The sequence below is a fragment of the Eleginops maclovinus genome, chromosome 17 (genome assembly GCF_036324505.1).
Source record: "Eleginops maclovinus isolate JMC-PN-2008 ecotype Puerto Natales chromosome 17, JC_Emac_rtc_rv5, whole genome shotgun sequence".
Classification (NCBI taxonomy): domain Eukaryota; kingdom Metazoa; phylum Chordata; class Actinopteri; order Perciformes; family Eleginopidae; genus Eleginops; species Eleginops maclovinus.
The window spans coordinates 11298826-11315659 of NC_086365.1; the positions used below are offsets into that span (position 1 = coordinate 11298826).

Consider the following 16834-nt stretch of genomic DNA (forward strand, 5'->3'; position numbering starts at 1 on the left):
GTGACATCCCAAATAAGCTTATCGTTTTCAAAGATAGAGATCCAATGATATGTGAAGGCGAGCCTACAACAGGAAGTTGTTTAACAGGAAATGTTGTCTGCGTTAATGTGAAATCATTTCCAAGTAATCTAATATGTGTGCCCCTAATAGAAGTTGGAGTTACTCAGTGTCCTTGCTTTGAATATAATCTGATCTGATGCAAAAAAACATCTCTATTGAACATTTCTGAAGATTTGACATTTAATTTTTAAATGTAAAATCTTTTCTGTTCTCTTAAGGTCTGCAGAATGTATGAACTGTAGATAACCTCTCTATCAGTGCCTCAGACATTTGCCTAGGCAAATATGTGCAGGCAAGCTAAATGGAACACTTGATCTTCAGTAGAAGCTAAACTGACACAAACATGGAGTTTAGTTCATTAACAGAAGCTGCACCTGGGAGACAGTAAGACACATCTTTGACTTTTACTAACTTTTTTTAAATGTAGAAAAGGACTTGAACCTGGAAAGTCTGAGCCACTTTGGTGCTTGAATTGTTATGTAGGCTGCTCACAGACAGAGTGAGAAGAACTCGAAAGTGGAAATACAGCAGCCGTAGGACAATCAGGCCAAAGCTCTAGTGAGACTACACCAATTCTCATTGGCCTCATTGTAAGTCTGACTGCAGACATAGAGAGTCCTTGTGATTACTTCCCCGTAATCTATAGTCTCATCTCAGAGGTCAGAAGCCATTTTACTCCTGTTTCTCTCTATCTCTCACTTTCTACCCATTACGCTCTTCGGTCCTTCAAAACCCTCCTCTTCTGTGACCGTTAGATCCCAAATTCATTTGCACTGCAATTGCAGGGACGGGAGCATTGTCAAGACAGCTGCACAACTCAAAACCACAATTGCAGAAATAGAGGGATAACTGGAAAAGCGATCACATGCCGAAGACAAGAAGAATCTCACAGACGGACAAAACAAACATGAGAAGGTAAGTGTTTCAAAAACTGTAATGTTTCTGGTTCTGAATTGTATTGTTTTGGATGAGTGGAACACTTTATTTGCAAAATGCTGCTCAAGTTTCCATTCATCTTATCAGCCTCCTTGAACTCATTGGCCTCAGTAGGATTTTCAAGATGGCAAACCCAGAGCACAGTGAAGAGAGAGGATTCCACCTTTAAACCTAATACTTTTAATGCATTTATTAAGACAAACATAAATTGTTTTTATGTTTGGTTATGGTAATTTGTCATGGTAAGCAGTGAAAATGATTGCTATTGTAAAACATAAATTATCTTGTACAAAAAAGAAACATATAATACTTTACAATATTCGAGGGACATTCAGTCAATAGGTTTTTTTCCCTGGGAATTTTAATGGAGTGAAGCAACCTTTGCCAATTTTTATAAATATCGTAACAACAGCAACATTTACCCTAATATCAGTTTATTTAGACACAGTATTTCCTCATGAGAATTTTTGTCCTGGAATGGACTTTGAAACCTAAATGGTCATGTATGTGAAAAAGAGCAAAACTTTATTTTACAGGTCTGTACTTATATTTATATATATATATTTTCCTTGGAAGTCTCATTAAATTATTGTTTTCATTTGGACACAGAATGTTCATATATTTTAGTGAGAGCTTAGTTATTTGTGTTAATAATATGCAAAAGTTGTAAAAATAAAAATAAAAACCCTACTTGGCAATATACCTGATTATTATTGTGATATCAAGAATAACTGAACTGAAGTCATTAGCCATGAATAATCATTACAATTTGACATTTTAATATGTTGAATTACACAAATGAGGCATTTTTTAAAATAGGTTTTGCATTTAAACAAAACCCAGAGCACCATAATAAGAAGGAAATAGTAAAATAATGTTATTATTTGTCTTCTGGTTAAATTTGCAGTAATGCTTAGTGACATTACACTGATGCCATTGTTTACCCACGTGTTTTATAATTTAATACTGTGAAAGTGGCAGCCACAGGGCGGTGGTAAGAGGCGGGTTTCTCTCTGCTGTCTCCGAAGCGTCTCTCCACGCAAACGGCCCCTTTAAGAAAGCAGCGCCGATCACTGACGAAATTTCCTCGGCCCTGCTCTATGGCACCCTGCCCGTTTGTGCGAAATCAACAAGAGACGAAGGCAGCAAGCTAGTATCTGCAAGCCCTGGGCAAAACAGTGCTGGTCACGTCAGCTCTCTCCAGACAGGAGGAGGACGCAACTGGTTCTTTTCTTTCACAGTATTTCCCCTGCCTGACACTCAGCAGGACACGACGTTAAGTCAGTGGATATTATCTGGATGGATGGACCGAGTGAGCAGCTTTTCACCGTGGGACTGGCGCTAATTTAGACGTCCTGAGCAGCAGGTGTACTGAAGGATAAAACAGACTACAGGCAATCTCAGTGTTCATGAAACTTTGCTACGATTTACGTGCTGGGTAAGATTTCCTCTTATTTTCAAACGTCTCATGTTAGAAAAAAGGTTGTTGTTTTATGTCAACCGCCTGTCTGACTGTTTTGTCGGGTCAGCCAAAATGCGGATTATTTGGCTCTCGTGTTGTGTATGTTTCAGATATGAGAAAATGTCCGACCATTTTAGGTTTAATTTAGACAGTTTTCTCTAGGCCTAACGTTAGCTGACTTCAAACTCCAGCGTTTAATTCAGTCGTTGAGTCAATTGCTGAAAAATATAACGGACACATTTGAATGCAACAGTGCAGTTTGGCCTAGCTGACGTCAAACTGTACCGTCTTTGGAGGGAGTCCTGTACATCAAAGTCTAACGGTCGTCCACTTTAAATCATGTTTTTAATAAGATATACTATTGATAAAACGTGTTTTTTGCTCGTTTTTACCGTTAGAGTTTTGTGTTGTTTTGTGTTAGCTTTAAAGAAACATTTAATATCCATACCACCAGAGTACTCGGATCGTGTACTCCAGTAAAAGTAGAAAAGTATTAGCATTAGCAAGTACCAAAAGTAAAAGTACCTATCATCCAAATTTGTCCATTTCAGAATAATATATGTTGTACGTTTTTAATTATAATTATTGATGCATTAAAGTGTTATCAAAGCTGGTAAAGGTGCAGCTAGTTTTAACTTCAGGGTAGCTTGTGAATTTACTCCAGGTGTAGCTAAAGTCCTTTTGTAAGTGTTGACTTACATTTCACATAATTAATCAAAATCTGCGAAGTAGCTAAAGGTACAAAATAAATGCAGTGGATTAAAAGTACAAGATTTACATCTGAATTGTGGTGGAGCAAAAGTACTAAGTAATTGTACTTGTCTTAAATGTACTTATTTCCCCTGAGCATTATCCAGCCCACCTACTTTGTGTTGATATTTCAGCGGGTTTTTGGTCGTTATTGGTTGAATTTTTCATTAATGTTGGTATGTAAGACATATGCAGACTTTAAAGTTAAACAGACACCTTTCTGAAACATTTTACTTTACATAATCTACTTTAAAGTGCACATATAAAAAGCTTGGGGTGGTGTGTTCACTGACAACAGGAAACTCTGTCATCTATGTGACAGTGCTGTTCAGGAGGTGCTGTCAAACCAACATGCAGAAGTAAGGACTAGCATTCGTTTCCTACCCTGATTTGACCCGCCTTGTTCGCCTGACAGAGTTCAAATCTGGTGACACTCTGTCCCCATTGTCCAGCCTAACAGGAGAGAGGTCAGATTGACATGTTGTTAAGGAAGTATTGATTGTTTATATCCCTGTTTATATAACTGCATGGGGAAATAGGAGAAGTACAGTAAGGGAGGGAGGGTGCTGCATCAAAGGCAATGACAGCACATATTTGAATCATGACTATTGTAAATGAAGTTTTCCTTTTGCAATTATCGTCTGACTATGGCCCTGATGGATGAGCTACTATATTTATATATCGGTTCAAAACGCTCACGCTAGCTGTCTGGTTTATCAGTGTTGTTTATGACTAAATTAATGTCAAACATATCACGCACCTGACTGAAAACACAAGTTGAACACTGCAACAAGCTGCACTGACATTAAATAACCTGCATATGATGTCGGTTTTCAAAAACGCATGCCATGACTGACTTTTATTTTTGTTCAGCCAACTACACGTTGCCCAGGGGGTTGCATTAGTGCTTCAGATAAAAGCAAGTGCATTCTTCTTGTTCCGTTTTTTATCTTTGTTGTATCAAGATTTGGTGACTGGAGCTCTACGGGGCCCCTGTTTAGCCTCCAACTACAAACAGAGCAGAATGTGTCTAATAGGTATAATTCAATTTTTATCATATCTGCAGTCCCCTCCTTTCCCCCCACTCTATCCCCAGGGACGACATCAAATTAAAATGAGGCTTTGTGAAAACTTTTACAAAAAGCAACATAAAGCATTATGGTTTAAGGTGGTAAAATTGTTGCCTGCAGGCTGATTGGAAAATATCAATGTTTTCCCCTTCATTATGGATGTGAGCTCAAGCTGAAGCTAGAACTTGGATCAATCTGACTAACTCTGGAAAATAGGACATCTAAATATAAAGCTGTTATCTTGGAAAAGTTGTGCAGGTATGAGTCCCAAGACCCTGAAAGGCTTAGCTGAACAAAACGTATCATGATCTTAAAGGTTTGCTTGTCGAAGATCATTTTTTCTGCTTTTAATCCAAAATCCAATGGAAAACCCCATTGACTATTTGTCGAGGGAGTCCCCTGGATGCTAACTTCTGGGTCAGCCTACAAAGATATTCATGTATCACTTTATGGCTCCTGAAAAGTGTCTAAAATTGAGATTACAGGTGAGCCTTTTGCTGGACTGAGCCTTATTGCAGTGACCAAGCAGCATTGATGATGACAGGATGGCTTTACGTGGTCTTATGCAGCTCAGCCACCAAAACGGAAACACTTCACTGTAACATCTCCAGCTAACAAGATCTTATTGTCAAACTTTCTCCCCTAATGTCCCAGAAAAGACAGTAAGTGGCCTACTTGTGCGAGTGCTCCAGCCTGTATTGTGCTCAACAGTATGTGGATGTTTGAGTAATTCCACTGGCCCCCCGCTCTTTCATGCATACTTGATAGGCTATAAAAGAGCTACTCATGTCTCTATACCACACCAGTATCCTCTTATAGATACAGATAGCTGGGTTTGGGAAGGCAGGTCATGTAAGAGCATACACCTGATAGATATCTATGCTAGATGAGTGTATTTGTGAACAGCTGAGAAGATTACTGACCTATTGTGCAGTGTGTGTAAACTTATTGATGTCAGATGAAAGAAGCCATGACCTGATGCTAATGCATAAAAGAATGTGATGCATGTTGTAGCACTCATAAAAATGCCTTTCTGTTTTACGGTTATCAACGAAGATGTATGCAAACATACTTGCGATCAGTGTAGTGTGTAAAATAAGATTTAGATGACAGTTATATGACCCAGAGCAAACATAAACAGTCAAAAAGATTAAAGATTTTAAAGCATAATTGAAAATGTCCTCAGTCCAGTTTCTCAAATGTGAATACTCTGTTCTTTTGTGATGGTAAACTCATATTGAACATTTTGGGCTGGTGGTTGTTGAAGCTGTTTGCTGATTGACTGACGGATGAATCAATCACTAAAGCAGTAATTACTAGATGAATTAGGAGACACATCACCGATGTAGAGCAGAGCGCATGACACTGCATCCCAAAGCCTGATATCCATGAGTGACTGTGATTGGCTGTTGGCTCTGAGTGTGACCAAGAGTAACCTCGAGCTACTACGGGTCATTAGCAGAAGATTACTCAGACAGACAAAAGCATACACAAGCACTCCCAGAAGACGTCTATATTCTGCTGCTAACACACACTGGGATTATGAAGCTACTCACCCTCAGCTAATGTACGCAGTAATAAACCCCATCTCTGCGAGTGTGTAGCTATGTTTGTATGTTTTGGTTGTTGTGTCTTATGACAGCCTCAGTGACGGCGTGTTAGCGATTGCTTATGATAGCAGCGGATGGAGATGTTGTTGTGTTTGTACATAACCGAGCAAATGTGTCATGAGGACGCTTTGTGTGTATTCCCTACCGCAACATTCACATAGTGATTAGACCTGGAGCTGCAGCCCCCCCCCCCTTTCTCTTCCTGTTCTCTCTTTTTCATCCTTTCATTTTCCTTTTTTGCAGACCTTAATAAAGAAATAAATACATAAGAGGTAGCCTAGAGAACACCACAATGAAAGGAGGTGAGGATTAGCATGTAATGGGCTTTAAAATAACAGCTTACTTTATATAAATTATGACTTTAGTAGATATTACTGCTTTCTTTCAGTCTGAATAGAGCGTGATTTGTTTATTGCATTTATTAATCGAAATGTCAAAGTGTTGGACATTTTTCCAGATTGGTAAAAGTGTTTCTGATGCGTTCATTAGTCGCTATTGATCTGGGCAGATTTTTCAGCTGGATATCTGCGGGTGACTTGTTGCTCAGTGAGCTGCAGCACCACGGCCGGCTCAGGTGCGTGTTGTGAGAACAGATTTCATTATGACAGGTGTCTTGACAAGAGAAGAGGAGTGTTTATCCAAGCTGCCAATCACCATGTTTCCACTCAGCCCTCAGGGAGGAAAGGTCAACCCACAAATCACCCTCTGCAATTTCCACTCATGTGTCCCCATGTTGGTTATCAACACGAGGAAATAAAATATGGTCTCTTATTTTTGTCGACTCAGTCCCTCCTACACAGATTTTGTGAAGATAAAAAAAGGACTGAGAGAATGGCTGCATGATTTGGAAAAAATAACAATATTTGAAGTGATATTTTAATTGCAATACTAAAGAGAATGATGAGTTTTTAAGCTTTATTTACAGTCTGTGGCTTTATGTATGGTTTTATTGTCTTGTGTTTTACATTTGTTTTATGTCCTATCTGTTTTGCACCATATTCAAATAATCACATCATTTTTATTTTGCCTTTTCCAAATTTTGCAATGCAATTACTGCAATTCGGATATTGTACGATACCATTTTGGGATTGACGGTGCTTTTTGAAATGTATAAATTAAACGTGATTCCATTATCGATGTTCTCCCACATGGCAAAAACATAATGTTGAATTTAACTCTAGTGTATTATTTCTCTGCTTGTAAATGCATCATCTAATAAGCCAGGAAATGATCCGAAATCATTTTGTAGTCTGATCCAAAGATCATTATAGAAACCAGGCTTTTTTTATGATCGTTCTAAGATTTTGGACATTTGTCATGTTTGTGTGCAGTCCAACAAGCCTTTTTTTTTTTTACAGGCAGAAACAGAACCAACTGTAGTAAACCATAGTCACTAGGAAGACGTCCTTCCTGATTGTGGACTGAATTTATATCCTGCAAGATTAGAGGGACGAGGATTGATTTTAAAAAGGCTTTGGGATGTACCCTTTGTATTCACATGATATGAACGGGACTGGTTTGATGACTCCCTCATGTTTCAATCAATCAATCAATCACAAAAAAGATGTCAGACAATATCCATCTTTGTAGTTTGACAGCCAGTCAAGCAGATTAAGTAATCTCTGAGGGATTAAACCAAGAAGAGAGCGACCCTAAACCCTTTCCCAAATCACATCAGTCAAAAATCAACACGGTCACGAGGACTGCACGTTGCGTGGCTGAGCTGCTTGAAAGGCCGAGGGATTGTTTTGACAGTGCGTAGACATACTGTGGTCGGCCATATTTACGCTACAGCCTCCTCGCAGAGTAGTACTACAGGCCCAGGGGAATCTCACTGTTTTATCGTTCAGTCAGCATTTCTTATTAAAGAAAGCCTTAATGGGGGTGTTGGCTATTAGGCAACAATTCGGATGAATTCAGAGTTTAATAGACCAATAGGACATTTGTGAAATAGTGGCAGTGTTTGCTTGCAGATGCAGTAACAGTTTCGCACCTGTTCTGGTCTAATGGATGCTTATCGTGAATTTGTCATACATCCTATTTGCATATTGTTTCTATCAGTGGGAGTTATTCTTACTTCAGTATGTTGGAGGAAACACTTCAGTAGCTTAACTCCTGTGACACAGGATGACAGAAAACAGCACCTCTGCTATATCTGTCACCATTAGCTCAGCGCTTGATACCAAAACACAAGCTCAAAGCCTTTTACCACCACGCACATACACTGCCACCGCTCCCGCTATGGAAATGAAATCAATGCAAGAGGTGATGAGATGTGCTGCTGTCAACTGTTTGCCACAGGAGTGAAAGCATGAGGTCCTCATGGCTCTAACAGGGTTACTCGTTTCCTTCCTGTGTAGGCCAAAGGGGAAAGCACAACCACTGACAAGGTTAGCGCTTCAATGGCAACAGAGGTTGTTATGTCATATTGCTACCTTGGGGGAGATTTGCAGAGGGAAAAAAGGTGGATTTAAAATGGATGGATGGAAGATTGGATAGATTTTTGCAGCGCACAAATAGAACACCAGTAAACTTTGATTAAAACGAAATTGTCGTCATTACAAGTCAAATGTTTGAAAAGGTGGAATTGAGAAGTGTTTAATCAGAGTATCGAACAACACATCAGTTATTTTACCAAATTCATGTTCATTTAATTTTGGTAGCCTAAAAATCGTGATTAGTATCAATTTCATGGTGCGCCCTAGGTAATGTGAAGGGTTACCAATTCAATCATTTTACCACACAGTCATTCTAACTGTAATCCTTGTGCTTTTTGTCCCCGCAGGGTTGCCGTCCGCCATGTTAAGGTAAAGCCCAGGTGCGCGGTGTTGACCATGCTAAAGCGCCTGGACAAGATCCGCTTCAGAGGCCCCAGGACGAGAGAAGACTTCCCGGATCTTGCCGAGTCGCCGCCCGCCTCCGACAACGAATGTAGCGACGAAATGCAGCTGAAGCCGAGACCATCTCTGCGAGAGACGGAGGAGATACTGAGAGACCCTGTGAGTGCTCCACCCGCATTTACATGTGTGAACGTGTGTGTGTGTCTGGGCTGACTCATTTGCTGTGTCATGGAAAAGCTGAATAATCATCTCATGAATTCCACCAATGGTTCCCTCTTTCTCTCCTTGTTTGCTTGTAATTTGTCACTGTCCCTTTTTTAGTAAAGGGTTATCCGTCTTATGTCCTAATTATACACATTTAACCTTGACTGGCTACGATGAACCTTCATGGCAACGTTTCTTTGCAAATCTACCCATGAATTATTCTGTTTGAAAAGAATGATCTGCCCTCAGTGAGACTCTAGCATAATTTCCAGAAAAACAACAACAAAACAGCAATGCAATATGCTGTAGCTGCTTTTCAACCTTTCTGTTGTTTGAGGATCAGAAGCTAGCTAAATGCATCTTTTAGGAAACTTTTGTTTGTAGTGACTCGGAAGGGAGGAGGTGATGCAAGGAAGGGTTGTCTTTATAAAGATATATGGAGGAGATGAAAGCAATACAGAGATATGGAATAAAGATGGCAATAAACAGCAGACTAGAGCAGAAATGGTGAAAGCAGTGGTGAGATGTACACATTGTATCCAGGAAAGGGAGTGAAAATGAAAGCAGAGAAAAGATTAAGACGTGATAAAGGAGGCTAGAGGATGGAAATCCAGCCTCTGAAGATTGGCATCTAAGTCTAGAGGGGAGGAGACGGACAAGATGAACTGGAAATGATGAGAAAGGACAAACTCGCCAGCCTCGACATAAAAAACAGATCATGTTTTCTTGAAATCTGTTCTTCCCACGCATGGTACTGTTCATATTTCATGCAATCCTTGCCTCTGTCTTGTCTTTGTGGCTCAGTAAAACAGCCGTAATGCTGTCATGCACATGGAGTCATAGGAAGCAACCCGGAATGGAAACACCAGATTAGAGCAGATAATTATATCATTTCCTGAATGAAGTCAAATGGGATTTCTGTCTTTGTTAGTCATCAAATCCGATATGACTGTTGCATAGGAGTGTCAGTCCAGCTGATTGTGGTCCCATTTTAGCATATTCTACATGCACGTATAGACTTGTGCCTTCCGTCATGCACACCCAGGTGCATGCCTGTAGTCTGTATGTCTTCGCCCGCGTTAAAACCATCCCACTGGAACGGCATTGCCTACATCACGGCACTCATGACTCACACTTTGTAACCCTAAAATAGACCAAGCTAGCACCCACCCCTGCTGGGAAACCCACGCCGCACACAGACACAATTGACTTCACACGGTTGCAATTAATAAAGAAAAGCTGCCTCTGCTTGGCGGAGTCCTCATATTCCCTGCCTTTCAGAAGTCCCAGACACAATCCGGCACCAGATTATAATAACCTGCCTCTAAACGTCACCTTTATTGCTTCATATGTTAAAAGGGAGACGGAGTGTGCCCTTGGGCTGCATGCACTGGGACTTTTTGACAAACTAGCCCGTGACATCCATAATAAATAGGCTGAATGTCACCAGATGGTGTTTGGTCGTTGCACAGACAACTGCATGCAACCTCACTGGCCTCTGCTGCTCCATCAGGTGGCTTCCTCCCTGCATTTGTAATACTTAGTATCATCTTCCTCATTATCTAAGTACACTTTGACATGCAGACAGGTAATGAGCAGGTTGGGACAATGCTCACTAATAACATAGGAATAATCTCTAGCAATGCTACTAGGATTTTACAACCCTTTGGAAATATCAGAAGCTCAATTGCTGTGGTTGCACAATGAATAATGAGCACCGTACATAGTATTTCATTTCTAGATTCTTTAATGCTTTGAATGGATATATTTATTATTTTAATTCCCTTAAAGCTACTGCATCATTTATATTTCATTAACTTTACGATGCAACTTAGCTAACCCTCAGTGCTGAACAACTCTTCAATTTGCAGCTCCATGCAGAAGTCAGTGCTCTCAGTGGGTCATTAATTCTCCAGCCTGTCATCATATCCGCAGAATTTATTACTAATGATCTTATCAGTTTCATAGTTAGGGCAAAGGAACTACTCCATCATGGCACTAGACTAAAATCCTTAAACAATCTGCAGTTCTCCATAGAAATGTCTCATTTTTTTTTAGCAGTCTAAAGTTAAACCACATGTTGTTTCTTATGGGTTTTGCTTGTATCCACCGCAGCGTACATAGGAAATAGATAAGCCAACTTGCAATACGAAGCTGTGGGTTGCAACCTTGCAGCTGATGCCGGATGACTGTGGTCGTGTTTACCATGAAGACTGCTGCAGAGATCCCTGGTAGATCTGGTTATTCTTTGTGAATATTTATGTATTATTCTTTCTTTCTTTTGGTGTATAAACTATTTAAAGTGAGAGTATTTGTTGCTCAATTGCCCCGCTGGTCTACTATCTGCAACATACCTGAGGTCTTCTCTGAACGTGTCTGAACACATTTAAAAAAAATAGTCTGACAACGGCAGTGTTAGCAGGAAATCAGTTTTGTTGGTGGTGTTCAAAGAAAAGTGAAAGTAGAGCAAGCAGTTAAGAAGAAATTAGTCTAGAAGATACTATAACCATGCACAACATCCTTTACCAGAATTTCTTTGTAGTAGCACAAGATTTGGTGTTAGCTGTTAGCTTTTCTTCTATATTTGTCTCAAAGTCAGTGTAGCATAGAGATAGGCCATAAACATCAGATCCAATCATATTCTTTTACTTGTTTTGGCACGTACTGTATATGTGGTCTGACTTACATTTCCGTGTCCCATATCTTTGTGAATTCTTGGGTGATTTAACAACTTCTACCAGCCTGCTGGACCAGCAATTTGGCAAACATGGAGAAGGGTGATTGTGTGTTTTTACGAGCAGAACAAGGTGTTGAAATCACACCTTCACTACTGACCTTCCAGCTGCGAGACACATCGAGCCTCATGAGAAAGTTTCAGGCTCAGAAAGCACATGCCTTTTCCCAACAAAGGAAGAAGAAAAAAGTATGCGAGATCCCTGGAGCTCATCTTTCTCTAGGATAAAGCAGACATTTCTGTGTCAGGTCTGCACTGAGGCAACCGTACACCCCATAAACAGTATGCCAAAGGCTGAGCGCAGAGAGAGAAGAAGAAGAATGGATTGAGGAGAAAAATGAGTACAACAGATGATGAGGATAGATCAGTCAGTGGAAGTCTCCAGACAAGAGGAAAAAAATGGTGACCAGACTCGGACAGTTGAGTCAGCTGCAGTCACAGCTGATTCAACTGAAATAAATCAATACAATGATGTATAAATCCATTCATTTGTGTGAAAACATTGATTTGTTTACTAAATAGACACGTGATAAGCGGGATAGTTCGGAGCCATCCGTTCATTTTAGGGAAAACTACCACAAAAGGGTGACCAGGACCCCGACGCATGACTGCCTTGTTGTACATTATTTTGTACATAGATTCATTCCTTGCAATCCTTCTGTTTTGATTGTTTCTTTTGGCGTGGGCGATATACTGCATTTGTTCTAGTAGAAATGACAGAAAGATTGAGACTCATTTGCAATTTAGATTTCCTAATGCAATGTCGAAAATTAGTATTCTTCACCAGAGGGCGAAGATAAGTCTTACATTTCTAATCAGTTCTGCTCAGTGACCTTACGTCCACCTTGAACAGAACTAACAGCTACATAATCAAAAAGAAAAAGGCTGAGAGTGGGTGTGAAGCAAAGGTAAACAGCGATAAATATGACAATGCAGAAAACAAAGTCATGGTAAAGATACTGGAGGAGGCAGACATGGAAGACGCACAGGGGGGAACACGGTAATTAATCAGCCGATTATCGTCCAGGCTGACGTCAGCGCTTGACCTACTTTTGATTACAGGACTGAGATTTGATTAGCACATTCAATAACATGAACGTCCTGTCCTTGTACCAAACCATTAGCGATTTGCATTTTTGGCAAACCAAAGAGCTGTGGCTGATCAGCGTAATGCAGCAAAAGTTCTTTACTCTCCCGCCGCTTGCTCCTGATATTTAATTCACACACCCTCCTTCCTCTGTCGGTCTCCTTCACTCAGCATCCGTTTTCCTCTCGGTGACACACTCCCAAAATAGGCTTTTATTTGTTTTCCTTTGAAGTGCATCTTTATTCAGGGACACTCTCGCCATCCTCGTCTCCATGTCTCCCCACCCGCTTATCTTGTGAGGCGTTTTGGCTCTCCCCCAAAGCACATTTTTCAGGTCAATGTCAGTTTTGTGCTACCTCTCTTTCTCCCTCCCTGGCACTCCCGCGCTGCATCTTTGCGGAGAGCACATCCGCCAAAGACATTGCGGTGGTGTGTCTACGCAGGGACACACAAACCATTGCTGTCGGGGAGAAGCTGCTGCAGCCTGTGTGTGTGTGCGTGTGTGTTAGTCTTTTAAAGGACCCTTGCTGTAGTCGAGCAGCAAATTCTCAACCTGCAGTGCTCATCATCTCTCCCCTCCTCTCGCTCTTTCCTTTTCCTCTCCCGTCTCAGACTCTGTCCCACATTCCTCTCCTCTCTCACACAGTCGTCACCTCTCCGTCATTCACTGGCTACACCTACACACATGTTATGTTGCTAGCTGTGTGTGTCAGGGGTTTAAAATCCTGAGTCATAAGGGTGTGTGAGTCATCAGTGTTGCCGTAGTCGGAAGAAGGGATTCTCCTCTTTTTTTTTCTCCTTCGCCTCGCTACAGCCGGATTCAAACCGGGATAGGACGCGTAGAGTGTGAGTCATGGTGCCATGCTATTCTGTGTGTGTGTGTGTGTGTGATCATATGGGATTCCCCGGCTTATGTTCTGTTGTTGTGAAGTCATTCTAAAACCTGTGTGTGTGTGTGTGTGTGTGTGTGTGTGTGTGTGTGTGTGTGTGTGTGTGTGTGTGTGTGTGTGTGTGTGTGTGTGTGTGTGTGTGTGTGTGTGTGTGTGTGTGTGTGTGTGTGTGTGTGTGTGTGTGTGTGTGTGTGTGTGTGTGTGTGTGTGTGTGTGTGTGTGTGTGTGTGTGTGTGTGTGTGTGTGTGTGTGTGTGTGTGTGTGTGTGTGTGTGTGTGTGTGTGTGTGTGTGTGTGTGTGTGTGTAGGCTGGTTCGGGGTCTCCCACCATGGCTGCGGCCATCCAGGACTTCCAGAGGTCAGAGTCAGACCGACTCAACGAAGTCAAAGGTCACCTGGAAATTGCCTTATTGGAGAAACATTTCCTACGTGAGTATACACACACACACACTCAAAACACATCAACAGTCTAACAGTATTGCGTTGGGTTTATGTTATGCCAATAACAATCAAAAGTGTTGTTCAATTGGTTGTGTTTACTGGTTTAATTACCGCACAATGCTTTGTCATCTCTTTTCAGTTAGAGATTCCCCTCATTACCCAGAATCCCCCTTGCCAGTTCCAAGAGAAAGTCCTGTGCTTGTGTCCTTAAGCTTGTGGTTATACCGTTTCTGTGGTGAGGTTGTCTGCTGCAGAAGTGTACAGATTGTGACTTTGTGATGTGGAGATACACCCTGTGTCTATGATCTCTTATCTCTAGCGCATTTCCGACACTTTCTAAATGAATACCAAATGGAGACTGCAGCAGGAAGCCTCTGTGTGATGAGAGGCTCTTGTTAAAGTCGGCTGTTGCTGAAATGAAAATCTCTCCTCATCACCCCCACGCTGGCTCTTACTGATGTCTCAGCAATTTATTGTAACAATAAACATGCTCTTAGTTGTTGTTTTCTTGAGAGGGATCAACTTACAGCTTCTAATGAGATCCAGCTCTTGTCTCCAGGGAAGTTGAAAGCATTTTTTATTGTAGGTTACTTTGGATAATTGCGAATGAGTGTAATGTAATGCATCTCTTACAGTTGATACCATGGGCATTAGCTCTTATCTATGTTGTGTCTGCTTTGTGGTTTCACAGTCTCACAGGAGGTTGGGCATAGCTTTCAGCTGCTGGGTGCAACTTGACTGTAGCAGACCAACATAACACACCAGTGTCATGCTTTTTACCTAAGGAAATGTGTGGCTCTAGTCAAATTAAAAGATATATTAAAACCCATGTCTCTTTAAGACATAATATTGTTCCACTGCTATTTTTTATTCGAACGATACTGCAAAATACAGGAATTTTATCCCGTCTTGTGTTTAAAATTTGGGATAGCTCAAATAACTGCTCTCAGGTATGGCCAAACTTTTCTAAAATGATGTTGACATGAAGTGAAATGGACTTGGAAAAGGCGCATTCAAAGAAATCCTTTGTTTATCTGACAAAGAGGATATTTACAAGGGACTGTGCAGATAAAAGGCTAAATAAATTTGAATAATGTACCCATCACAGGGTCGAAAAATAAGTAGCAGCAACATCGACTAAGTGAACAAATACAGTAATCGATGTAGCAGCCAGTAATAACATTAATAAATAACAATTAAAAAAAAGTATATAACCAAATTCAGAGCAGATCTTTGATTGAGGGATTGATTCCACCTCAACAGTTGGCAGCTAACAGTGCTAACACCAATAGCATTGAGTGCAGACCGAGCTCAGTATGGTAACCTAACGGGGAACCGGAGTGTGGGCGTTATGCATCCAACACGATGGCGAGGCTCATCATGTCGACATCTTTTTCGTTCACTTCTTCCTCCTGCTCAGATGCATTATTCCACTAGATTTCTTCATGAAAACTTTTTATTTGTTGCTTTATTAATGGTCTGAATGTTGTGTGGATCACCTTTTGACCTTTGAGCTGTAACATCCTGTTTCGCTTACCGCACCCAACCCAAAGCATTCATGAAGCAAACAGTGCATCCTATTAATTCATGTGTTTATTAAATTAATATTGTAACACACAACAGGTAGCTAAACCAAACTAAACTATGAACCTAGTGAAACACTCGACAGGAAGAGATTTTTTCGCAGGAGTGAGTGGAGAACTATTGATGTGGACTACATTTTGCTCCCAATTCCTGAACCAGGAAAATGACTTCCTCTCATGGTGTAGCTGTGGCCCCTAGTGAAACTTTGACCGACTTAAAATGATCTGTTCCAGGGTTCTCTTATGATGACATAAAACAGTAGGTATGCTGTTGTGGGTGTATATTTGATACTGCAGTCCCACAAAAATAGAAGTCTGGGGGATTCCACCAACCCAACTCCAGCGTATCTACCAGCGTATCCAACCTGGTATCCCATGCGGGGTACTAGTTGTCCTGTACCAGGCAGCACGTTGATAGTCCCGTGATGTGTAATGGACTATGAATTCCATCCTCCCCCCTCCCTCTCGACTATGTATGTCTATTAGGGTGAGAGAGACAGGAAGAGAAGATGAGAAGCACAATACCTCAGGCTACATCCTCTCATACCGGGCTGAATTCATCGTAAAACTGTCAGGATGGTGACTAAATGAGCTCATCCTTCATGGACCTTTTTTTTTTTACTGTTTGCCCTTTCATTTCTCCCCATCTCGTTCTTTAAAAAAAGCTCCCTCTTTTTCCCTCCCAGATTCTACCCCATCATTGCCTGCTGTTTTATTTTCTCATCTCTACCCTTCTCTTCTTTCACATGCCTTCGCTTTCTCTCTGACACGCACAGCAGTATGGTGGTCTGAGACTTTTTGGGAACTCTGGTAAACCCCCCCATGCTGGCACATAGACACCCCACCTGCTAAACCAGCTGTTACAGTTTCATCACACAAAGAGTGGAAATGTCCTTACTGTACCTAAGATGGCAGCCGCTTGGCATTTTACACGGGGACTCCGAAGGGAGGATCCTTCATACATCGCTTTCTGTTGTTGATCGGAAACGCGAGCAGCACCTCTGGGTAATGTTGTTATTTTCCCCCCTTCCCATGAGCTTTGTGTTTATATTCCTTCTATTGTACCCTTCCACCTCTCTCGATCCGGTTAGCCATTTCTCACATGTCCTATCTCCGGCCGGTGTAATCGTACTGCAGGGAACACTGAAGCGTTACATTCCATTTGCAC

General features: G+C 41.2%; 1 protein-coding gene across 4 annotated transcripts in view; it reads left to right on the forward strand.

The window, feature by feature from the left end:
* Positions 1–2278: 2278 nt before the first annotated feature.
* gramd4a (GRAM domain containing 4a) overlaps positions 2279–16834 on the forward strand; it is a 42266-nt gene continuing 27710 nt past the window's right edge. For all 4 annotated transcript variants that reach the window (XM_063905392.1, XM_063905394.1, XM_063905393.1 and 1 more), the window contains exons 1-3: positions 2279–2434; positions 8674–8887; positions 13951–14071. In XM_063905392.1, coding sequence (XP_063761462.1) covers positions 2406–2434; positions 8674–8887; positions 13951–14071 — 364 coding nt within the window. In that variant the 5' untranslated portion in view covers positions 2279–2405. The remainder of the gene's footprint in view (positions 2435–8673; positions 8888–13950; positions 14072–16834) is intronic.